This window comes from Carcharhinus amblyrhynchos, chromosome 30, assembly GCF_965287045.1.
Source record: "Carcharhinus amblyrhynchos chromosome 30, sCarAmb.v2.hapA, whole genome shotgun sequence".
In the NCBI taxonomy this organism is placed as follows: Eukaryota; Metazoa; Chordata; class Chondrichthyes; order Carcharhiniformes; family Carcharhinidae; genus Carcharhinus; species Carcharhinus amblyrhynchos.
The window spans coordinates 18,995,326-19,021,727 of NC_137353.1; the positions used below are offsets into that span (position 1 = coordinate 18,995,326).

Here is a 26,402-nt window from a genome sequence, read left to right on the forward strand (position 1 = left end):
TAGGTTTACATGTGACTGGCACTTGCTTATGATCATAGAATCCCTACAGAGCAGAATGAGGCCACTCGGCCCATCAAGTCTGCACCGACCACAATCCTACTCAGATCCTATTCCCATAACCCCAAGTATTTACCCTGGAAACACCCCTTGATATCAAGGGTCAATTTAGCATGGCCAATCAATCTAACCTGCACATCTTTGGAGTATGGGAGGAAACCGGAGCACCCGAAGGAAACTCATGCAGACTCAGGGAGAATGTGCTAACTCCACACAGATAGTGACCTGAGGCCGGAATCGAACCCAGGTCGCTGGCGCTGTGAGGCAGCAGTGTTAGCCACTGTGCCACCCGATATTGGACAAAAATCAGGAAGTGGAGGCAGATTCAATTGTGGCTTTCAAAAGAGAAATGGATAATTACGGGAACAGAAAGACTCACAGAGCTTTGGGGAGAAGGCAGGGGAGTGGTGGGACTAGCTGAGATACAATGCAAAGAACCAGCACAGAGAAAACAGGCTGAATACCGTCCTCCTTCAGGTGTCCTAACAATAATATGATCCCGTAGAAAGACCACCCCCACCCCCTGCAGGAGGCAGCATCTTCAGGAGCAAGAGAACAATATTTCAACACAATTTATTTTTAAAAAAAAAGCCCCTCATCAAAGGATGTTTGTGTTCACTACAGGCCACCGAGTTCCCCACAGCTACAGCAAAGCCTTGCTTTGTGTCAGAAAGGTAGCCTGTAGCTTGGTGGATAAAGCCACTCTGAGCTCCTCTCCCCGAGTCTGAGGCAAGTCAGTGTTATTTTGGAAGGATCTGAGAGTTGTAAACATGGCCAGCAGATCCCCAGAGTGGCAGGTAGACTCAAATCAGACAACCCACCACCATCTGGCAGGGGAGGCAGCACCATAATCACCAGTCTACTGGGAACAAGGCTAGAATTCTTAATGAGATATTGACTGGGAGAATTATTTCAAACCTGACCTTGTGCTTGCTGGCTGTGGTTTCTTCAGTTCATGTTCCCCACATCTTCCTTCGTATATGTGATTAATGGTGTTGTTTCCAAGCTCACACATCAACTGAAAGGGAACATTTTAATTTTAGGCAGCAAAAAATAATTCAGATTAAAAATAAAAGGTTGACGGAGATGTGAATTTTATCAAGATCTAAAGCTCAAGTTACCTTAAGTAATTCTGGCTCCCAGGAATCCAATGTGAGTGAACGAACTTTGGAACACTGGACACCCAGGCTCCTTTTATAAAATCACAAAAAAAAGGAACAACGCAAGAATCAAAGACACCTCAATTAATGATATTTGCAAAAGTAAAACACAGCACTGCAGATATGCTTTCCAAATTTGTACTTTGGGCAGAATGAGCAGTGGGAAATCCAGTGGGAGTTCAGAGCCTTCTGAGATAGAAAAGTCTTGTGGGGCCCACTGAGCTATTGGTCTGAATTCCTTCTCTGTATACTTAATATACCTTAAACTCTAGACCGAGACTCAGATAATAAAATCTATAACGGGCTCTTTATATTCCAGGATCGTAAAGCTACACATTGACCAAAGGGCTGCAAAGTGCAACCCTCACTATTAGCTCTCACCTTTGAAAATGAACCATATTGGTTAACTGGGAAAGAGAATTTTTGAATCTAGCCTCATCCTCAGCTAATCACAATCATCAGGTCATGCAGCATGGAAGAAGACCATTTGGTCCATCAGGTGTCTGTTCTGGTTTTACGGTTGAGTTTGGGGCATGGTAGCACAATGGTTAGCATTGCTGCCTCACGGTGCCAGGGACACGGGTTCGATTCCCAGCTTGGGTCACTGTCTGTGTGGAGTTTACAATTCTCCCTGTGTCTACGTGGGTTTCCTCCGGGTGCTTCAGTTTCCTCCCAGAATCTGAAAGATGTACTGGTTAGGGGCATTGATGCAAACAGGCAACGAGGGGATTTCCACAATAACTTCACTGCAGTGTTAGTGTAAGCCTTACTTGTGACTAATAAATAAACTTTAACTTTTGTTCTCCCATTAGTCCAACTCACTCACTCTTTCCCTGAAGCCCCATAAAAACCCCAAGGTCAGTTTTACTTCTTTTCACTTTATTTTGTGCTCAGTGTGATGCTGAATGTTCCCATTTCTTGGAATCCAATCACAGCATCGATCATCCCCATTCCCAATCAGATCGGTGTTAATTTTACTGATTCCAACCTCTACCACACCAATGTGTGGCATTTTCTCACCTCCGACCCCAGCTACCCTGCGACTCTCCCAGTGAGGCTGCCAGTTTAATAATGTTGGGGGTCATTTTAACTTGAATTGGGGGCAAAAAAATGGGACACTGACAAACCAGGAGCCTGAAACAATAAAAGAAATTGGAGGTGGCATAAAACGAATTCAATTTCACTCAATTTTTCACCTGGCAACGATCTCCTTCGAATCAGTGCTGAATTAGAGAATGGATCAGCATCAGTAGTTAATGACAACTCCAAAACTCACTGCAGCACAATAGTCAGTTTTAGTCTGTCACTACATAGTGTCTAGTGTGGATGTAAATCAGTTTCCCAATAAGGCTGCACTATTGCTGCCATAGTAGCTTCAGGGGGATCAGCTGGTTACTTAATCAAAACTAAATTTAAAATCATAATTAAGTAAAAAATTGATGGATTTTGAGAAAATAAAAACTTCTTGCTTGAGACTGTTTAATCAAAGTGACCAAGAGGTCATATACTGTTTGTTTGATCTTTTCACTGCCTCCAGTGCGATCGGTCACCCTGGGGAAATTAAAACAGCGATTTACTTCAATGCATTGTCACCAGCTGGAGCCAAGCAAACATCTGAAAGGTTCTGAAACCAGTTTCAGTGCTGTGGTTGGCAAGTCCAGAGAAACCTCTCCCAGGCTGTGCTTTTTGTAAGTGTAAGGCTCATGAACTGTTAACATTGGAAATGTAGCAACAGATTGCCAAACCTCAACAACTTGTTAGAAATTACAAAAACAATATCTAAACTACAATCTTTATTAAAATACTAAAATGGGAGCATGCCCCATTGATCACATCACCTCACAGAACCAGGGACCTGGGTTCAATTCCAGCCTCGGGTCGTTGTCGGTGTGGAGTTTGTACATTCTCCCTGTGTCTGCGTGGGTTTCCTCCAGATGCTCCGGTTTTTTCCCACGTGCCAAAGACATGCAGGTTAGATGGAATGGCCAGGCTAAATTGACCCTAGTGTTGGGGGATTAGCGGGGTAAATATGTGGTGTTACGGGAATAGTGCCTGGGTAGGATTGTGGTCGGTGCAGGCTCAATGGGCCGAATGGCCACCTTCTGCAGTGTAGGGATTCTACGATTCTAATTCCAGCCTTGGGTAACCATGTGGAGTTTGTACTTTCTCTCTATATCTGCTCCAGTTTCCTCCCACATTCCAAAAGATGTGCAGTTAAGTTGATTGCCCCTTGGTGTCCAATGTGTGTTGGGGGATTAGCAGAGTAAATATGTAGGGTTACGGCGATGGGGCCTGGTTAAGATGCTCTATCAGAGAGTCAGTGCAGACTTGATGGGCTGAATGCCTTCTTTTGCACCGGAGGATTCTATGATCCTGTTTCTTTGCCACAGCGACTCTAATTTTCACTCTTTTTCCTCACACAATCTCATTTGTTTTTCCTGTGAAGAAAATACATCTGTTTTCTACTGGCTTCCAACTGTTATGGGTTCAATACTTTTCTAGAAGTCAACCGAAAGCCCAAACCTGAGAAAGACAAATCCTCCATCATGTCTGAGTGTGGAGAAGAAGATTAAGACACACATGTTCAAAATCCTGATGGGTAATGAACAGGGTAGATAGACAAACTGTTCCCGCTTTTAAAGACATTTGGAATGAGGGGGCACAGATTTAAATGACTTGCAAAAGAAGCAAATGTGATGTGAGAAAAAGAATTTATTGGGGGGTCTGGAATGCACTGCCTGGAGGTGTGGCAGAGGCAGGTTCAAACAAGAGATTTGACTAGCTTAGGATTGTTTTCGCTGGCGTTCAGATGAATGAGGGGGGGAATCTCAGAGACTTATAAAATTCTAACAGGACCCGACAAGATAGACGTAGGAAAGACGTTCCTGATGGTGGGGGAGTCCAGAACCAGGGGTCACAGTCTGAGGATTCAGGGTAGACCATTTAGGACAGAGGTGAGGAGACATTTCTTCACCCAAAGAGTGGTGAGCCTGTGGAATTCATTATCTCAGGAAGTAGTTGATGCCAAAACATTGAATGCATTCAAGAGGTGGTTGGATATAGCACTTGGGGCAAATGGGATCAAAGGTTATGGGGAAAAAGCAGGATTAGGCTATTGAGTTGAATGATCAGACATGATCATGATGAATGGTGGAGCAGGCTCGAAGGGCTGAAAGGCCTCCTCCTGCTCCTCTTTGTTTCAGGAAGGGATTGGGTGATTCGTTCAATAGAAACAATGTGCAGAGGTATGGGGAAAAGCACTAAATCATGATGCTCATTTGGAGAGACGATGCAAATACCATGGGCCGAATGGCTTCCTTCTGCACTGTAATTCACTGCGCAGTGACTTAGTATCATAGAATCCCTACAGTGCAGAAAGAGACCATTCAGCCCATCGAGTCTGCATCAAATTCCGCGATTCTGTGATCTGGGCATTTACCTGTGAATACCAGAGCACTCGATGCACAGCGTTATTCCCAGGTTGATGCTGGCCCATCGAGGGTCAGCCTGCCCGCAGTCGCAGCACTGGTCATTGCCGGCGATTCCCTGCACCCGCTGGAGGATACTCTCGCCCTTCACGCTGCGGTCCCGCGAGTCACTGGCTGAGTCGATGCTGCTGGTGGATGGCGATGCGGTTCTGTCCAGCCTCTGCCAGGAAGACATGGGAACAGATTTCAAATGGGGGGGACACCCTCGCCGAGTTCTCACCGGGAGCTCCGCTAACAGCTCACTCTCATCCTGTCACAAACTCACAGTGACTACACTTCAAAGCCTGGCGTGAAACACTCAGGGACATTGTGACACATTAATGTGTTATATACTCACAGCGCATTAGTAAAATAATGTGTCTGTGAATATTAGCAGGCAACGCTGACAAGTAACACCACTAAACCAGACGGAAGCACACAGCCTCAGCTGACATTTCAGTGCAACACTCTGCTGAGGGTGCAGTCTTCTGGATGAGACAGTCATCTCACAGAATCCCTACAGTGCAGAAGGAGGCCGTTCGGCCCATTGAGTCTACACCGACAACATCCCATCCAGGCCCTATTCCCATAACACCTCATGTATTCACCCTGCTAATCCTTCTGACACTAATTTTGGCATTTTATCTGCATACCCACCCCACGGGATTGTACGAATCTCAGGCGCACTTGCCAGTAAAGTTCCGCCCTGGGGGTCAATTTAAAAACCGAAAGAGAAAACGGTGGAAAATCTCAGCAGGTAAAAGTGCTGATGTTTCGATTCCAGATGACTCTTTGTCAAAGCTTTGTCACCTCTTATTTTATATAAGGGTCGATTTATGATGGCCAATCAACCTAACCTGCGCATCTTTGGAGTGTGGGAGGAAACCCACGCAAACAGGGGGAGAATGTGCAAACTCTGAACAGACAGTGACCTGAGGCTGGAATTGAACCCGGATCCCTGGCACTGTAAGGCGAGTGATGCTAATCACTGTGCCACCCCCATCTGGCAGCATCTGCCCTTTTGGTGAACATAAAAAAATCCCAATGACACTCTCCAATTCTAGTTTTCTTCCAATGTATTTACTGGCAACAGGTTTTTCTCAAGTCTATTGAGAAAACCAGTGAGAGACAGATTTACAATTAGCAATGTTGGGCGTGTGGTGGTTAAACGTGTCATGCTGTCAGCTCTCAGCACCTGGGGTACTAGCACTGAGGTGAGGTTGTAGAATTAGAACATTGAGGTAAATAGTCAGTGCAGCTAACAGCCGGTCAGAAGCTATGCTGTTTTTATAGTGACAGAAGCAGCAGTCGGCAATGTAACACACACTGTAACCTTACAGGTAATAAGACGGGGTGTGTTTATCATAGAATCCCTACACAGTGCAGTACTTGCTAACCATTGCCTAATGGGTGTAAAAGCTTGAGGAAAACTGTCTGCTGCTGCTGAGGTTGTCTTTAATCTGGTTTGTCACAAATGCTTTACCTGCTCAATGGAATAAGAGCTCAAGGCACATTGAGGTCAAACTGAGGCTAATTGCTGTCACACTGAAAAATCTGTCTTTAGATTAGTGACTGCTTGTAAACCTTTGACTCCTTTCTGGGATCCAGGGCAACAGGAAAATTCTGTCCCCACACTTAAGATTTAAAATGAAAGATCTGTGATTTTATTTTTGCTGCTTTACCAATATGAAATTTGAATTCTTTAGATGCAAATACATAGTTTGCACCCGAGTGTGCTATAATGTTTGTACATTTTGACACTTATTGTATCATATGACTGAAGCATAAGTGGTCACCTGATGGGGTAGACCGGGCCTCAGATTAACATCTCTTCCAAAAGAACAGCACCTCTGGCAGTGCAGCCCTCCTTCAGTTCTGCAGTAAGGATGAGTCCAGATTTTTTGTTCGGGTCATAGAGGTTTATAGCTTCGGCCCAACTTGTGCACGCTGCCCTTTTTTTTAAGACCCCAAAGCTAGTCTCTGGAATGGGACTTGAAGTCGCAGCCCAGAGGCCTTAATGATACTAATGAAACCGCAGCTGACACCAGGCTGATTGGCAGACAGATAAAAAGGCCAAGGTTTCTATTACTGTTGAAATGACCGTCAGGGCGAGGGGACATTGATCTGAAAGGCTGTGTGGGACTTACATTGATATAGTTGTTATCCGGGCTTTCTCTATATGCAGTGGCAATGCTGGCTTGCACTGCCTGAATCCAGGCGAGGCGCAACTTTTCAGAGTCCGCCTGCAACATACAGCTCCTGTATAAAAGAAAGTGCCTGGTCAGGTAAAAATCTTAGAAGATTCATAGAATCATAGAAATGCTACAGTGCAGAAAGAGGCCATTCGGCCCATTGAGTCTGCACCGACTACAATCCCACCTAGACCCTATCCCCATATCCCTATATATTTACCCACTAATCCCTCTAACCTATGCATCTCAGGACAATAAAGGGGCAATTTTAGCATGGCCAATCAACCTAACCTGCACATCTTTGGACTGTGGGAGGAAACCCATGCAGACATGAGAAGAATGTACAAACTCCACACAGTGACCCAAGCCAGGAATTGAACCCAGATCCCTGAAGTTGTGAAGCAGCAGTGCTAACCACTATGCTACCATGCCACCCAAAGATTGGATAATATTCACTCTCTGCAAGAGGCAATAAAATGTTTTCTGTTCCTTTGGTGCCTGAAATGGAACATTCAAAATGATTCCCACACATGTGATGAAAAGGTGGTGACTGCTGTCTTTTGCTGAACAAGATCAGAGCAAACCTACTGCATTTCTTGGCCTGAAATCTTTCAGCCAATCTTGAGTGACTGGAGGGCAAATAAAAAAGGCCAAGGTTTCTACCACTGCTTCTCCTTCTCAAAGTCTGATCAGAAATCTAACCTCTATCTTTGGACAACAATCAGATTCCCTTTGGGTTGGGACACGAGGTAAAGTTGGTAGGAATGCCCAACTTGCACAAGGTTCAAAAGCCGAAACTCTTGACAATTATTTCCTGTCTCCAGACCGATCCAAATGCTGGGGGGAGTTTGTGCCCAAATCAGAAAGCAGAAACCAAGAAACAAGCCTCAGGCGCAGAATGCTAGTGCTGGCAGTACTTTAGTACCCAGGCACTGAGGGCAGGGTTTTGATATGTGTAAATGACCTGGACTTGCGTACACAGGGCCCAATTTTATCATCTACATTCTGCCTGGAAATGTTGTAAAGGAGAATTTTTTAATTCATTCATAGGATGCGGGCATCGCTGGCTGGCCATCATTTATTGCCCAAGTTGCCCTTGAACTGAATGGCATTTCAGAGGACAGCTGAGAGTCACAATGCTGTGGCTCTGGAATCACATGTGGGCCAGACCAGGCAAGGACGACAGGGCATTAGTGAACCAGACGGGTCTTTCTGACAATCAACAATTGTTTCATGGTCATCAGTAGACTCTTAATTCCAGATTTTTTTTATTGAATTGAAATTCCACCATCTGCTGTGACAGGATTCAAACCCTGGTCTCCAGAACGTTAGCTGAGATTTTAGGTTAACAATCCAGGCCACTGCCTTCCCAATAGTAGCAGAATTCAGGACTGGTGGTGAAATGGGCAGACAAGTAGTGGTTAAAATTTAGTGCAGAGAAGTGTGAAGTGACACATGTTGGTAGGAAGAATGTGGAGAGGCACTGTCAGCTAAATGCTACAATTTGAAAGTGGATGTTAGGAACAGAGAGCCTCAAATGTACACACATCTCTGAATCATGCAAGAAAAAGGAAAGCCAGGATATTGAGCATCTCCCTGTCAGGGATGTGATTATCTGACCCTCACTGTTAAGGATCACAGATGGAGAAGTGACGACTGGGCAAGATTCCGCATAGCAGTGGCTGGATTCTGCTGCTCACTCACTTGTTTGGAGAGACAACCTCAAAACAAAAGCGTCTCTCAATGTCCTCACAGGGTTTGACAGAACATAGTCGCAAATCGTCCACCACCACTGTTAGCGCATCCTGAAAGTTAAAGCAGAACAGTCATCAAAGATGGTAGATGGCCCATGGATGTCAGGAAAAAGAAGGTAATTTCATCCAATCACTAATTTAAGTCCCATCAAAAATGCTGCTAATTTTGGTAACTCCTGCGTGTGTGTATAATGCCTACATGGAGTGAAGCATCCAAAAGCAGTTCATGGACATGTAATTAGATAAACATTGACTCCAAACTAAAAAAATTACCCCAATTTAACAAGGTCACCTGATTAGCAAGGTTGCAGATTAATATTACTCTGTCCTTCCCAGGATGCCTAGCGATAATCTTTGCTGCCTAGCAACACCAAACAGCCAAGTTGGGCAATCAATACAGCTGGAAGTGATATGCAGGATGGACAGATTTCAGAGTTGTGGCCTTGTCAAATTCTGTTAAGGGACTATGATGCCCCCTAGGGTGGCTGCTGCATGCGATAGTTACAAGGAGGAAGGCCCCCTGTGCCACTCCCAGCATCAAAGCAAGCTGGTGAGGAGCTTGAGGCAAATGGACACCAATGAATTGTTACTTCCATCAAGGTGCCAGTTCTGTTTTGCTAAGGTAGGCACTTCCCTTAGTCTCAGCCTACAGTAGGTAAAGTGGATGCTGGCAGGATTATGATTACTGCCTGTCTTCCATTGCTATTCACCTGCTTTACAACACCAACAGAAACAATTTACACATGTACAACTCCTTTGTCATAATGAAATGGCCCAAGATGTAATTGGAGGTTGGAGGGCTATCAAACAAAAAGTGATACTGAGCTAAAGAAGCACTTTCAATCATTACTGAATCTCCCACCATCAATATCCTGGAGAGGGATAATCACTGACCAGATGTTTAACTGAACCAGCCAGTAGCTACAAGAGCAGGTCAGAGGCTGGGAGTTTTGTGGTGAGTAACTCACCCCACTGACCCCACCCCCCCTCCCCTCCACCACCACCAAAGCCTGCCCATTGTACAAATCAAGAGTGTGATGGAATATTTCCATTTGCTTTGATGAGTGTGGCTCCAACAACACTCAGAAAGCTTGACACCATCTAGGATAAAGCAGCCCCATTGGATTAGTATCCTGTTCACCACCTTCCATATTCACTCTGTCCATCACTGATGTACAGGGCAGGATTTTACAGCCCCGCTCAAGGCCAACAGAGATTTCTGTGGTTGGACCCTTGCCCACTCCAATTCCGTGGTGGGCAAGCTGATAGTTTCGGCAACAATGTGAGTAGTCTATACCATACAGAAGATACACCGCAGAAACTTGCTAACCCTCCTTTAATAGCATAAGTCATACCACCCAGAGGACAAGGGCAGCAGGTGCATGGGAACACCACCACTTGAAGGTTCCCCTCCAATCCACACATCATCCTGACTTGGAATTATAATCACCATTTCCTCATTGTTGCTGGGTCAAGACCCTAGAACTCCCTTCCTAACAGCACTGTGGATTTACTCACACCAGATAGACTGCAGTGGTTCAAGAAAGGGACTCACCAACACCTTCTTAAGTGCAATTAGGGATGGGCAACAAATGCTGGCCTGGCTGACAATATTTATGTCCCATCAAAGTTTTGAAAAAATTAGGACAGGTGACCAAAAGCTTGGTCATGGAGGTAGGTTGTAGGAAATCTCTTTAAGGAGGAGAGAGCTGGAAAAGTGGAGAGGTTTAGGGAGGGAATTCCATTGCCTGGGACCAAGTTGACACGGATCACCAGCGATGGAGGGAAGGAATTGGAGAATCCACAAGAAATGGATTTGGGAGAGCACAAGTCCAAAGAGGGCTGTGAGGCTTGAGAAGGTTATAGAGATAGGAGCGTGATTTTTGTTTTAGTAAAAGGGTTTGGTGGGCTAGGAACTAATTAGGCCAGTGAGTATATGAGCGAATGGCATGGTATGATTTAGGATACAGGAGCAGAGTTGTGGATGACTTCATGTTTACGGAGGGTGGAAGATGGGAGACCTGGAAGATGGAAAACACTGGAATTGTTGAGGCTAGAGGTGATGGTTTAGGGCTTAGCAGCAGAATTATGTCAGACCTTAACAATTGAAAAATCAGGCTTTGATCTTGCCTGCAATGTCCTATGATGTGAAATAGTTCATTGATGCTCAAAACTTGAGCCTACACATGAAGAACGGTGAAGTACAGCAGGTGTGCCTGGTATCCCAGGTATTATAGCCCAGTACCAGTCAAATTAGAGGGGAAAAGCGCAAATGGGAAAGAAAGCTTTACCATAGACTCCTGAAAATAAAAGCCACTGCTCAAATCTATCTGAAAGGGTAAACTTCAGTGTTATCTTTTCACCTCACTCCCACACACACTGAATGTTGCAAGCGTAACTGTGAAGTCAAATCATAGATTCAATCAGTGAAGAATTACAGCTATAGTTTTCAGAAATATTAAAGATTATTATTGATATATTGGTGCAGGTGTATTTCCATTTTTTTCCCGCCTCTTTGACCACAGTCGTTGACCTTCCCATGTTGCCTTACTGTTGAGGGATCGCAAACTCCCACATGACAGCAATACTCCCTGCTCCGACAACAAGCATCACTGGCTGGGGGCTTACTTTAGGCAAGGTGTGGGCAAAATGTATAGATTTTCTTTAGGCCAGATGCCCTGTTTTTATACGGCTTTCTAGCTCAAGGTTTGACTAACTGCTAACAAAACCCCTGAGTCCACAAAGGCCTCATAGCCTCAGCAAAGCAAGATAAAGAGCTTAAACAACTAGGACCCGAAGCACTGAGGCAAAGCTTAAAAGCTCAGGCAAGGAGCAAATTATCTCTCTGAAAAATCAAGTAAATATCATACTGTGGACCTCGTACCTTCATTTTCTTCTGGTAGACCAGCTGGCTGTTTTGTATTGAAAACCACCTCCTGAAAATAAATTTGAGGAAAAAATAACAGTTAAACACCATCAGATATATTTCATCACTAAACAAATGCAAGGAAACTTTAAAAAAATGTTCTGGTGCAGTAAAGTTCTCAGGCTATGTTCTGAAGTCAACAACACGGCAATTCCTATTAAACTAGCTTCAGCTTTAGATCAGGATGGGCCATAAAAGATTTCTAGTGCTATCAGCTAATGGCTGTCTTCTATCAATGATAACCTATATGTCAAGAATAGAGTAAAATGAGATATCAATTTTCCAAACCAGCCGGTTACTCGTGTCGACAGGATTAATAGGTGGCTGTCTGAAGGGACAGCAGAACAAAGCAAGTGTGGGGGCAGCCTCCAGTGATAGATATGTTACTGCCATAGGACTGGATTCAACTGCCAACATTCTCACAAATAGAAAGGTACAAGGCTGAAACCTCTTCCAGTTACAATGACAAAGACAAACAACTTTCTTCCTTTAGAGTGTTATAAAGAGGAAAAGCTCCCAATTTGGAACTGTCCATCCTGGGAACGCAGAAAGGAGACTCGAGTGTAGAGGTCTAAATGCTTGATAGGATCTGTGGAAACATCAGCAAGTTGACATATTCCTTGCGGGTCTTATTTTTGTTCTTTGGCTGATTGAGCCTCCACAGTGAGAGCTCTGTACATATCCTCTATAAACATACAGTATCTTTTAACATAATGAAAATATTCACCTACTGCAGGATATATTTGGCATTATATTTCGTGGGAACATGCAAATTAGGAGTGGGTGTAAGCCTCTTGTGCCTGCTCCGCCATTTAATTTGATCATGGCTGGTCTGATTGTGGCTTCAAGTCCACTCTCCCACCTACTTCCAATAAACTTTGACTCCCTTGTTAGTCAAGAATCTATTCCGACTTCAAAATATTCATTGACCCCATCTCCACTGCTCTCTGGAGAAGACAGCTCCAAAGATTCACGACTCTCAGAGAGAAAAAAAAACACCTCATCTCCATCTGAAATGGGAGACCCCTTATTTTTAATTTTAAAGGCCCATAGTTCTAGTCTCTTCCACAAGAAGAAGCATCTTTTCAGCATCCACTCTATCAAGGCCCCTCCGGATCTAATGTGTTTCAATAAAATCGCCTCTCAATCTTCTAAACTCCAACGGAAACAGGTCCAACTTGTCCTCATAAGATAACCCCTTCATCCCAGGTATATTGTCAGCCTAATCTTTGAGAATCCATTCTCAAGCATGCAACAGGGAAGCCCAGAAATTCTCATTTCAGCTGGGTGAGAAATGTTACAGGGATGAAATAGGAAAACATGCAACTTACTGAGTATCCCGTTTTAATCGTTAGGGAGGAATAATGAGGTTGGGACACACCCTTAGTGCAACCTTCAAAAGATGCAAGCATCTTTAGAATTTGCCATGCAAGAATTCCAATGTGCAAACCTGCCAGATATACACAGGAAATTCAGGGGTGCACTCCCTCAGTGCAACTCTGTGGGAACTGAGCCAATTTTTTTTATTACAAATACACATTCAAACAAGATGCTCTGGTCAACTGGGAAGTTGGTGCAGCCTTTAGACATCTCCAGGAATACTGACAACTGTTTTCTCCTTGGCATGGGCAGAAAATGATTACCACACCTCCTTTGGCCTGGTCACCATATCCAAAAGTGGCAAAGCCTATCCTTCTCAGAGTGCAAATATCAACCATAGCTGGAATTCAGATGCACACTTGAGGATCTATTACTCTGTCCTTGTATCCTTGAAACTGTCTTAAAAATGTACGCTCATATGTTTGTAATATTTCCTCTGCTGAGTAGATGGTTACCCAAAATTTAAGCACCCATTAATAACGAAGGCTGATCAGTGAGACACCATGATTGACACAAGGCAAGATCCAGAAACATGCAAATTCTCAATGATGACACTGCTGCTTCAGATAGAAGGGATATTAAACTGAATTAGTCATATGGTCTTAAAGGAATGCTGAAAGTTGTGTTGAATACAGTAAATGGATGTTGGACTTGGGTGAAAATTGACTGAATCAAATTTTCTTGCAGAAACCAGCTTGAAAAGGTAGATGATGTTCCTGAAATGATTACTAGGCGTAGGGTGTGTTTACACCTTAACTTCAAGTTGCACCAATGCTAAGCCCATAAACTAAGTGTAGTTCAGTTGTCAGTGTTGATTGCAAAGTTCCAAAGGCTGTTGGTTGGCTATTATCTAACATATGCCTTTAATTCTCCCAGTTTAGAAACACAAGAGGAAACATCACATACCGGTTCCATGTCTTAAAGGCATTGCTCGCTCTCTTGAACAAATAACCTTCCATCACCACCCCATTCGGAGCATCAATATTGAACTCAACTTTGGAATCATCGTATGAGAAGTCCTGTAGAAGGGGAAAAAAGTGCATTTGTAATGGATACAAATACTTTGACACTCAACTGTATCAAATTTAGCCTTTCAAAGGTTGATGATGTTGTCATCCATATGGCTTGATGACCAATGTAACAGCAAAGGATACATCTGAATATTGGAAAGGATTAGAGAAACAAAACATGATGGTTCATTCTAACTTTTCTCATACTTGTGACCAACAGGAGTGGGCGCTGCTTCCATATTTATGTCAATAAATTCAGCTCTACTCCAGTGGCACAGTGGTTAGCACCGCTGCCTCACAGTGCCAGGGACCTGGGTTCAATTTTGGGTCACTACTGTCTGTGTGAAGTTTGCAAGGTCTCCCTGTGTCTGTGTCTGGTTCTTCCTGGGGTGCTCCAGTTTCCTGCCACATTCCAAAGATGTGCGGGTTAGGTTGCTTGGCCATGCTAAATTGACACTAGTGTCAGGGGGGGATTAGCAGAGTAAATATGTGGGGTTACAGGGATAGGGTCTGGATGGGATTGTGGTTGGTGCAGACGCAATGGTTTGAATGGCCTCCTTTTGTGCTGTATGGATTCTGTGATTCACCTGCCTCAATACTACAACTGCCTTGGCGATTTAGATTGCCTATCTGTTTTCTCTAACTGAATTATTGATCTATCTTACTCAGCCCTCAAAAAAATTTGGAGCCATGCCAGCAACTCCATCACTCTCCTTTGTGTTTGCTATAAGCTTAATTGCCCCATAACCTTGTCGTTCAGATGATGGTTTAAACTCCATGTCCCTTCCAATATTAAGACTATATACTATCATCTCTGCAACATTAACTGTCTCTGTTTCTTCCTCTGTCCCAACACTAAAACATTTATGTGCTTTCAATTCCTCAGGGTGACTTCTCTGCCAATCTCGCCCACTTTCCTAGCATCATTCTGCATAACTCCAACTATTCCAAAACTCCAGTGCTCACATTTCATCTTGCTCACATTCTAGACTTTATTAAGTCCACTACCCATCACCACGGCTTCACTTAAAATAATCGCCCTGAAATGGACTGAATGATTAACAAACCTCTCCATGAGCTCTGGTTATCGCTGCAGCCTCTTCCAGCCCATAGCCCACATCACTCAATCAGAACTCCTGAATATTCTTGTGCTCCTGTTTTGCTGACAGTTAGGCCTTGTTCTACTCAGCTTGCCTTAGCGGCAGCACTCTTGTCATTAAATCAGTAGGCATGGGTTCAAAATGTTGCTCCTGGACTTGAGTACATAATCTATGTTGATGCTTCGATGCATTAGTGAAGGCGTGCTGCATTACCAAAAGGTGCTGTTTATCGGATGCGGCATAAAAGCTCCTGTGGCACTTTTGTTTGAAGAAGAGTTGGGAAATGTCTATTATGCTGTCAGCCCAAAAATGCAATGCTCACACTGACAGCAGCCACTAGATGGGGCTATTAGTCAGGAATCTTCATCCTGAGGCACCTGGTTGCATTTTGAAGTAGCGAAATAATGCTCCCTTAATGGCTCAGTGAGGTAATACATTGTGCAGTGTGCGACTGTGTCTCACAAACCAGATGATCCCAGGTTCGATTCTACTATTGATCACTTCAACTTAGGTGAGTGTTCAGCCACAGCTAATCTTAGAGCTAGGAAAGGTGGGAGGAATCAACAACAGATTCTAATAGCTATCATTGAATACCGTGAATGCTGGCTGAGGACAGGAACCGGGCTCGACGTGGGACACCCTAGGGCCGGATAGTTTGTCAAGATTCACTGTGTGATCTCACAATGGTGGCGTCTGCATAGAAAAAGCACCCAGCGGGACAGACTTTGTTTGTAGGCGTGAGAGAAAGCGAGTCACTCTCAGAGCAGTAAATGAAACTTTGGAGCAGGCTGGAAGGGCTGAAAACAACAGAGGCTGTCACACACACACACCGATATAATCTTTTAAATAAAAATCCAATCTGTCAATCCACTGGAAACTAAAGAAAATTAAAAGTGTATTAATAAATACAGGTCACATTATCAGGTATTTAACCAGATCAAAGGGAATCCTAACATACAATGGGACTGTGATCTCCTCTAGCCATGGTGCTGAAATTTCAGGGCATGCCATTTCATTTACTTAAAAACATATCGTGACTGGACCCATCTCATTAGATATGTTCACAAACGCATCCAAGCAATGCTAATGAGAGCTAATCTGATCAAACATGGCCCGCAGCAAGGCGAGCACTGTCAACAAGGAGACAAAAAACTTTGCCCTTTACCTCTCCATGTATTAAAAAGGTCAGATCCTTCATCTCATCTATTATTAATGGAAAGAGGCAGGCATTTTTAATTTGACTTCTTCATAAGTGATACCACGGATGCTTATTCCCCCAGCACCAACCACCCCCCTGCGCCCCCCCCCCCCCAACCCGTCTCAAACTATGACAACCAGTTAAAAGACTAGGTTGCCATTCACGTTCACCATTCACAAACATCAAACAATTTCATTTGATCCCTTCTCACAATTGTGTCCTCCACATGCCTTCGACAGCCTCTTCCATAAGAATCACTGAAAAGTTAACACTGAAGAAAGAGGCCATTCAGCCCATCGTATTTGCGCTGGCCAAAAGTGAGACAAAAAAAACTAGCCGCTCATTTAAACTCCTCTTCCCAACACCGGGTCCGTAGCCTTGCAGGTTCTGTAGTCACATTTATTACATTCAAATAATTGGCAAAATCTGGCAGCAGGAAAACCTTGGACCAGAGCTTCTCAGTCAATTCCAATCTTATTGCTATTGCAGCCCTGGTACGACTAAGTAACACAGAGAGCGCGAAAATAGGAAATATGGGGTCGAAGTGGACCTATCTATCAGCTAGTTCAACATGTTAAAGTTCTGAGCACTGATGGGATTTTTCTAAGTGGGAGTCCGATTTCACCAAACTGAAACTCAGTCCCTCTGGAGGGAGCAGAATGAAAATTATTTAACATCCATTCTTAATACATTCTCGGAATACCCCAGACTGAGCTCCGGAAAGGCGGATCCTGTGGGAATGTCAGTTTCCACCATAATGAAGAAACTTAAAACGTTCAGTGAGAAAGCGTTCGCCGAATGTTGATCAGGTCGACTGCATAAAATCCGTGCGTTAAATGTTAACTGTGGCTCGGATTTGCAAATCTGGCAGCGTTTAAAGCAATGCCCACGCGTCTCCTACACAAAAGAAACACTGCTTCCTTGTGCAGCGAGGAGCGATAACAGCAAAGAATATATTACCAGATACAACATCTGAAGCACTCCAATAACAGGTACAATATTCTATTGTGGACCGCAGCTAAAAACTCAGTCGCCAATTTACAATTGATTTATTACATCAGTAGAAAACACACTTTAAACATTCTGCGCCTCTCTCTTGCTTTTTAAAAACCGAGCTAATTATAGCAAATTTCCATTTTGCATTAAGGAAGTAGTAATTCTTTTTGTTATTAGCCGCGATTACAGCAGCCAGGACACGCTCTAATAGGGCCCCATGTTCACCCTGTGTGAATGGGGCTTTGAGTTAGTTTACATCCCGCCCAATTTACCAACTCACCAATGTGTAATCGAGTCTGCCAAAAATCTTCATTTTTTTTTGTTCCCCCAAAGATACAAGAAGAATAGAAAATTGGAACCAGACTCAGGAAAGACGAGGAAGCCTCAGAAAGTTCTTATCTTTTTAAATCATAAATGCATCGCCCAAAGCAAACAAAAAGTCGTTGGAGGAAGCCAGGTTTCAGTTGTAGCGATAATCTTGATGCTGTGTGGAAAAGCCCTCTGGGCAGCTTTGTCCCCTTAGCCTTTTGGAGAGACGCTCTGTGTCTGGCTGTCCCCTCTGAATGCCGACGCTGCTCTGCCTGCTGTAGAAGCGTGTCAGACCCACAAGAGCCACCTGCCCGCTGTTCATGCCTCTAGTCCCACACAATAGCTTCCGTTAGCATACAGCTGTCACCTCACTTGTAATTGCCACAGTATGGTTTGAAGTTACTCTCCCCCACCTCCCTCCAAAGTTTAACTCTTTCTGCCCCCTTGCTCACTAACGGCAAGCCTGCCAGCAGCAATGGGTGGAGGGCAAAGAGTTAAAAACCAGACCATAACTTCACATTCATTCCGCAGCCTGTACCAGAGGGCAATCCCCGCCCTCTCTCAGCAGCAGATAGGATAAGGCACTGCACATGCTCAGCGGTAAGCTGCTATTTATTGGTGGTTTGAGGCTCCATCTGCTTCATTCTGTTCTGGCATCTCTGCTTAATCAGGCAGACACCAGTCTTTTACCAGCCCTCCCGCCCCCCAAACCCTTTGCACTTTCGTTGCTAAGGAATAAATCAAATTGCTTTTTGTTTCAGAGAAAGGGCAAAAAGCCCCTCAGGGAGTAAAGTATAGGAATTCCGAGAAATAATTCTCTCAAGGGCAGAGAACAGATTGAAAGTTAAGAAGGTGACAGAATCCTGGTCAGCCTGTAAAACACGAGAAATAGTTTGCACTCTGAGACGCCTGTTTCCTATTATTAAAGTATCATTGCACTTTTTTTCGATTGCAATGTGTTGACGCATTTTGACAGATACATGGAAAGGGTTAAAGGGATATGGGCCAAATACAAGCAACTGGGGTTAGCTTAGATGGGCATTTTGGTCGGCATGGACCTATTTGGGCCGAAGGGCCTATCTCCGTGCTGGAGATTCTATGAGGCATGTTGCATTGATATAATATTCAATGCACACACTATACCACACTGCCTTTTACTGGGTGGCTCAGGTCGAGAACCACCCTGTGGAATTGAGGGGGTGGCACAGTGGTTAGCACTGCTGCCTCACAGCACCGGGGACCCGGGTTCAACTCTGGCCTTGGATCGTAGTCTGTGTGGAATTTGCATGTTCTCCCCATCTTTACGTGGGTTTCCTCCCACATGCCAAAGATGTGCGGGTTAGGTTGGTTGCCATGCTAAATTGACCCTAGTGTCGGAGAATTAGCAGAGTAAATATGTGGGGTTACGGGAATAGGGCCTGGGTGTGATTGTGTTTGGTGCAGACATGGTGGGCCGAATGGCGTCCTTCTGCATTGTATGGATTCTATGATTCCAGGGAGTTGCAGTGGTTTTTAGTGTGGAATGCAATGCTTGCCTGATGTTATCTACTTCTGGCTGTGCTGCCAAGGCCTCATGTGCTACTTTGTCCAGAGGGATGCAGAATGCTCCTCTGTTGTGTGCTGTGTGAGGAGACTTGTGTTGATGATGCAGGCCAGGTTGGTCAGGGCCAGTGCGCACATCTGGAATAATTTGGTCCAATTCAGTTCCTAAGGACACTGGATTTTTCAGTGGACTGGACTATTCCTCACTGTGCCTCCATCCATGTTGACTGAGTGGTAGGATTTCTACTGAGTGGTAGGATTTCTGCTGGTGATAGCTCAGTGGAATACACTGCTGGGCTGCACTGAGAATGAGATCTCTTGAATTCACTAACACTGCTACAGCATAGCACTTATAGGAGGGATATGTTTGCACTTATATAGCGACCTTCCTGCCCCACCACATCTCACAACCAATGAAGTCCTTTTCAAGCGTAGTCACCGTTGTTATGTTGGAAATGCCACAGCCAATTTGCACACATGAAGGTCCCACAACCATGTCTAGGAGAGTTTTGTTCTTATTACAACAGGTTAGGACTAGGACTAGGACTAGCATTTAGCACAAGAGGATCTGACGGTGACATTATCCTGGCTAACCACTTCTGCTCGGAAAGTGAGCAAAGGAATCTGGTTCCAGTCTGTTCAATGTTCATGCAGTAACATCAGACAGCCTAATTTCCAAGTCGAAACTCCTTTTGCTTGTTTCAGCCAACCTTCAAGCCTGACCTTTTGTTCTTGTTAGTCTTAGAGGTCACAGAATGTTGCCTGTGGCACATCAATAAAAGAACATCAGCTGCTTAGCTATAGAGTGATTTAATATTTATAGACCTTGCACAGCCTTTGCTCTTTAATTTTTATACCTCTCCTTCTCCTTGATCAGAATTTTCCTCGAATTGAATTCTTTGTGGAACATCTGTTGTCTTTTGTAGGTTTTCTCCTCCCCTCGGTCCTCTCCATTGTGGAAATGCTCCATCCTATATTGCTGCAGCACACCATTGTTATCTTGTATGTTCCCCCTGCTGTTTCGTCAATTCATGTTTGGCTCCCTGGTTCCCAAGCCCGTGCTATTTTCAAAGAGGAAGGTTTCCAGTCTTTGTCCCTTTCCCTCAGTCTGGAATTGATTTGTAAAGTATTTGCTTGTACAATGGCAATTATTGTTGCTTAAATCTTGGACAGATGAAAAGGAAACGGTTTCAGCTTGCCAAGAGATGGGTGCAATCTGACAAAAATAGGCCTCAAGCCAAAGATAAGATGTGAAGAGGGGGTATCTAAAATCTTGGTTAAAAAAGGTGGGCATTGGGGAGAATCATAAAGGAAGACAGGGAGGGGTGTAGAGGTGAATAGTGCTATAATTGAACTCCTTACTCAACATCAGAGGTGGGCATACAAAATTTGCTAAGAGTACCCCACACCCTCCCCATCTCATTCCCTCATCACTTTGCAATGAATTGCTCCTTCCATCAGATGAGGTGAGGACTAGGATCCCAGAGACCAAATAACTTGAAAAGTGACATTTTTGTGACGGCCAGTGCCTATAAAGCCACACCCAAGTGAGGGTTGTCACAGAATCACTACAGTGCAGAAGGAGGCCATTCAGTCCATCGAGTCTGCACTGACCACAATCCCACCCAGACTGTATTCCCACAACCCCACATATTACCCTGCTAATCCCGACACTAGGATCAATTTAGCATGGCCAACCACCTATCCAGCACATCTTTGGACTGTGGGAAGAGCACCCTGAGGAAACCCATGCAGATATTGGGAAAATGTGCAAACTCCACACAGATAGTGACCTGAGGCCGGAATTGAACCTAGGTCCCTGGCAGCAGTGCTAACCACGGTGCCACTGTGCCACCCCATTTAATGCCTTCATGAGAGAATGTGAAAACAAAATACATTTATACTCGACTGTGGTTCATTTCTGCTTCCACAAGTTCGGAATTCAATCAGATTCAAAAAAGACGTAACTCAACATCATACAGTCAAAGCAAACTATAGAATCAGATGGAAATGCAGCGTCTCCAAACAGATAACAATTTACTGCAATCATTTCATTTTGTCAAGTTGCAGATTTGATATTTTGGACAGTCACATTTAAAAGAACTCATGCCAGCCTGCAGCAACAAGCTGGCTGATATTTCATGCCTCCCCATACACTGTAGTGTATTATATAAATGGCCTATTTTAGTCATCAGTTACATAAGCACAGTCAACAAGAATATGTCACCTTCAGTTTTAAGCCTAGTTGAATTTCTGACATAGAATTCACATTTTCTGCTTATTGCCATTTTAACAGTACCTGACATAATGATGTCACTCACCACTTAATGCCCACTACATGCATTTTTTTTTAATAGAGAAGTTACTGATAACGGCCACTGGCTCTGGGTCAGCCAACTGCAGGGCTTTTGTACTTCTCAACAGTAGACAGAGATGTGTGAGGAAGGGACTTCTAGATCCTTATGTAATGCTTTATGCCCCCCCACTTTAAATTACAACTTCGGTACCCACGGTAGTACCAGGTGCAGTGGCAATGTTGGAATGTAAAACAGAGCTGCCATTCTGGAGGCTGAATTTTGAGCTCTTTTAGAGGCAGTCCTGCCTGTGGCAGTGAACGTAATCGTTCATCACTATGTTCTGCCAATGGATGGACTGAGTTACTCATGCCTTCTGCACAGAGCACCAATGCTGGTTTGGTTATAGTGCTGGCAAAGTACATTTGACTGCTGAACATCAGTGAAATGTGTTTAACAGTTCAGGCGACTCACTTGGTCTTGTTCCTGAGGCTTTGTCCTGGTTGTGGTGAACGGAGAAAGGACTCTGCCAACATAAAGTGGTGGTCGGTGGGGGTGGGGAGGGGAAGGGAGGAACAATGCTTGTCTGGAGCTGCTATTCCCCTTTTTGTGAGGGGCTACCTTATCCTCCTGCATTGCAGTTTCAATGTTCCTTGGTTGAGGCAGCCAAATGGATGACTGCTTTGTGGAGCACCTTCACTCAGTCCGCAAACATGATCACAATCTTTCCGTTGCTTGCCACTTTAAACTTGGACTGTTGCAATGCTCCAGTGAATGCAAGCTGCAGAAGTAGCAACTCATCTTCCGATTAGGCAAGTTACAGTCCCTAGGACTCAACTTTAAACTATGACCATTCTCCTCCATTTTAACCCCCTTTTTTATATCTCGTACATTTATGTCTCAATGCAAAAACGCTCCTTCCCCCTCCCCCCACCCTGGATCATCTATCACTTGTTCATCAGATTGCTACATTTTTGTTGCAATCTTTTCCAGTTTCAGTATAATAACTAACAGAGTTTTCTTCTCAGTTCTGATGAAGAGTCAGACTGACTCGAAACGTGAACTCTGTTTCTCTCTCCTTACAGATGCTGCCAGATCTGCTGAGATTTCCCAACATTCTCTGTTTGGCGCAGGGCTTGTTTTGCGAGGGCCCCTAGGATGATGATTTTTCAAAGTCATCTCAGCCTTTTGGCAAGGATGAAATGTCGGATCAAGCCCAAGATGGGATGCAACGTTTCATCTTGTCAGTTTGGATCTTTTTTATCTCTTGTGGGGACCATGAACTGGATTCAATTGGATTCTGAATTTGGGTTTTGGAGCAAGCGAGGAATGGATTTGGGTTTGTCCAGTCCACTCTGCGCATTGGCTTTGTGACTTTGAGAGTGGAGTAAAACATTTTTGAAAAGATTGCTCCTTGGCTTTTTGGCTAAGATCAAGGCTGGCATTTTACCACCTTGCCAGCCCCATAATCGGAGCAGGTGAAGCTTGCAGAACGGAGATCTCCGTTGGTCTCCGGCAGGATTTTATGATCTTGCCCGAGCAAGGTCATAAAATTCTGCTCCAAATGTCAGATTAAGATCAAGATCAGGTGGCAATGCCTTTCCTTGTCAGCTTGGATCTTGTATGCCTCTCTTGTGGGGACCATGAATTGGAATCAATTTGAATTGTTTTTTGAAGCAAGCAAGGAGATAAAGGGCTTGCCCTGTCCACTTTGCATATTTTTTTTTAACTTTAAGAAAGGAATAAAAACTTTTTAAAAAAACATGTTCTGTTTGCCTTTGATTAGCAAGCTGAGGATCCCACTTGCCTTTTTAACCTGTTCTGCAACTTTCGAAAGATTTGTGTACATAATCAGTTGTGTAGCATGTTAAAAGCAGTGTAAAAGTCTGAAGATGCTTCACTAAGGAGGAGAATGAACGCTGTCCTTGGTTCAATATTTCCTTTCCTGCTTTATAAATGATGATGGGTTTCCCCCTCAGGAATGTGATGAACACACAGACCTTTCCAGTTTATAAGCTGGGAATTTTTTTGTAGTTATTTCTGGTCTGTTGCCATAACTTTGCTGGAAGTGGGGAAGTTCTCACAGGAATTCCGTTGCACTTCCAGTCTAAACATATTCCTGGCACTTTTACAATGACACAATAGGGCTCATTTTAAATGTCCCAAACTGCTTTCCAGTAGCTATTTTATAATAAAAGGATCATTTAACAGTATAGGATGATTGAAGCACACTACTGAGTGTGTAGTTACCTAACATCATAACAATTTGGATTCAAAGGAAATCTGAATACAAAATAGTTCTGCTTCAATTTGTTGTTGATGGGTTATTTTTCTGTGGTGGTGGCGGGGGGTGGGTGGAAAGCCATCAGTGGGACTCAATCTAAGGTGTTAAAAGTAGAATTCCAGTTCTTGCCTTTACAAGGGGTAGCTGAGTAAATCACAGTTGCTGGTTCCTGGTTAAGGTTCAGTCAATTGGCCAGTGACTGCATGACATGGTGACACATCCAGCAGATTCACTAACAGAGGCATGGCAACAAGAATAGGCCATTTGGTCCATCAAGCTTGTGGTATCTTTCAGTTGGATCATCGTGGGCCTGTGACTTGACACCTGCCCTTGTTTGAAAATCTCTTGATCCTCACACTTAACAAAGAGCTGTCAGCCTCCTGGACAGAAAGTGGAAGGTGACAGAAGTGGAGAATGATCTTCTGTCACGACAAAACAAAGGGCCTGAAATTCTAGAGTCAATGTTCCACCACTGGAAGGAATACCTGGAGACCAACCACGAACAACTTGAAACTGCGGGAATGGAGTCTCTCAAATAGTTGGCGTTGGCAACCTGTTCAAAGTGCCAACCCAAAAAGAATGGGGAGTCAAAGGCCTTTATTGTATTGACCAGGTAAGTGCAATTTCCTTGGTTCTGTGCTCCCAGACAGACTCCAGGGAGGGCCTGACTTGGAACTGCATTAACCAATGCAAAATTTATTGTCCGATTCTGTGAGCATGTGTCTTAGGATGTGAACAATTCACCTGCAAGCAGTGGACTATTAGAAGCCTGCGTACTAGATTGTCATAAAGCATTGAAATAAAAAATCCTTGGGGAAATGTTCTGTTAATTTCTCACAATTGACGTCAAATTTTCCAGGGGCATTGTTCTTAAGAGGCCGTCCATTAATTTAGGAAGAATGTCAAAGTCAAAGTTTGCAAATCTTGTGACATAAGGAAGAAAAACTCTCCAGTTTCATTTAACTGATGGAGCCTTAATGACTTATAATGGCTTTTAAAAGCAATGTCTTTCCATTGCCAAACTTTCCTTTTAAAAATATAGAGCAAGTCGCTGTTTCCCATGAAGTGCACTGGATGATGCCGACAACATGTCAAAAGTGCTTGAGGAGCAGCAACCATGAATAATGGAGCTTCACGCACTGGAACATGAGTCTCCTCATCCACGGCAGCCCAAAAGTGCCAGTGCACAAATTTAACTCATTCACTGCCTGACGGTTCATAATGATTCCCCGCCAAAAAAGAAACAACCACTGTGGCTTTTAGATGGCACAATTCGAGCCACAAACTCTCTTACCTTTCCGTTGCCTGAACAGAGCCCAAAGGCTGGTGTAACTCACCCTCTTGTTGACACGATTTTGTGAATCATGATAATAATGGATGTCAGGAGAAACTCGAGCACTTATAAAGCACAGTTCACATCTTCAGGATCCCCTCAAAACACTTTACAGTTAATGTAGTCAAATCACTGTTGCAATGCAGGTACAGCAGCAGTCAATTTGTGCATGACAAGCTCTCACAAATAATAAGTAATATGCTCTAGGGTTTTGATTGAGAAATAAATGTTGGAGCTATGACTTTAACACTACATTCCTCACTCCCTCCTTTCCTTCTCTATGTACGGTATATTTTATCTGTATAGCATGCAAGAAATAATACTTTTCACTGTGCATCTGACAATAATAAATCAAATCGTAATCAAGAGGAATGCTCCTGCCCTTCTTCGAAATAATGGCGTCCATTACATCCACTGGGAGGGCAGGTGAGGCCTCAGTTCAACATCTCATCCAAAAGACTAAGGAGTGTGAAAGCTGCCCTTGGAAAACAGAGTATTTCCTAACAGACATTTTCAAAATTATGCAGGGGATTGATAAAACTGATTCACCAAAATTATTCATTTTGGCAAGTGAATCGAACGCCAGGAATACAAGTGACAGGTTCCAACTTAGTAATAAAGGGCTGTCAGGTGAAACTTTCCACTCAAAGAACATTTGACTTGATTTGATTTATTATTGTCACATGTATTAGCACACAGTGAAAAGTATTGTTTCTTGCATGCCATACAAAGTATACCGTACATAGAGAAGGAAATGAGAGTGTGCAGAATGTAGTTTTGCAGTCATAACCAGGGTGCAGAGAAAGGTCAACTTAATGCAAAGTAGGTCCATTCAAAAGTCTGACTGCAGCAGGGAAGAAGCTGTTCTTGAATCAGTTGGTATGTGACCTCAGACTTTTGTATCTTTTTCCCGATGGAAGCAGGTGGAAAAGAGAATGTCTGGGGTGTGTGGGGTCCTTAATTATGCTGGCTGCTTTGCCAAGGCAGCAGGAAGTATAGGCAGAGTCAATGGATGGGAGGTGATCAAGATTATTAGAGGTAACCATCAAAAAATACATTCCTGGAGAGGGATGACATTAAGGATTATGGTAAGGAGGTGGGTTAATGGGATTGAGGTCAATCTAAAGAGATGGGCCTCTCCCTTTTCTAAAATTTATTATGGTAAGATTTTGTTAGGCTGGGCCATTTTTGTTTTACTGAGAGAATGAAAGAACAGCAGGAGTGTTAGCAATAGCGTTCAGTCGTGTTAGACAGATCCATGAATCAAATTGCCTTTGTTGTCCAGCACTTCAGCAACTTGGCAAGTGTGTTGTTCAGTCAGTGCAAGAGGGCCCACCACTCTCTGAACTACCGGAATTCTAACAACATCCAGTGCTAGCGCTTTAACAATCGATTCGGTA

At 43.8% G+C, this 26,402-nt stretch overlaps 1 protein-coding gene across 1 annotated transcript in view; it reads right to left on the bottom strand.

Moving 5' to 3' along the window:
* acap3a (ArfGAP with coiled-coil, ankyrin repeat and PH domains 3a) overlaps positions 1 to 26,402 on the bottom strand; it is a 331,287-nt gene that overhangs the window by 31,260 nt on the left and 273,625 nt on the right. Inside the window, exons 11-17 of the mRNA XM_080215115.1 lie at positions 13,843 to 13,955; positions 11,515 to 11,566; positions 8,581 to 8,681; positions 6,832 to 6,943; positions 4,657 to 4,865; positions 1,179 to 1,248; positions 981 to 1,075 (exon numbers count right to left, since the gene is read on the bottom strand). Of these exons, the coding sequence (XP_080071241.1) occupies positions 981 to 1,075; positions 1,179 to 1,248; positions 4,657 to 4,865; positions 6,832 to 6,943; positions 8,581 to 8,681; positions 11,515 to 11,566; positions 13,843 to 13,955 (752 nt within the window). The remainder of the gene's footprint in view (positions 1 to 980; positions 1,076 to 1,178; positions 1,249 to 4,656; positions 4,866 to 6,831; positions 6,944 to 8,580; positions 8,682 to 11,514; positions 11,567 to 13,842; positions 13,956 to 26,402) is intronic.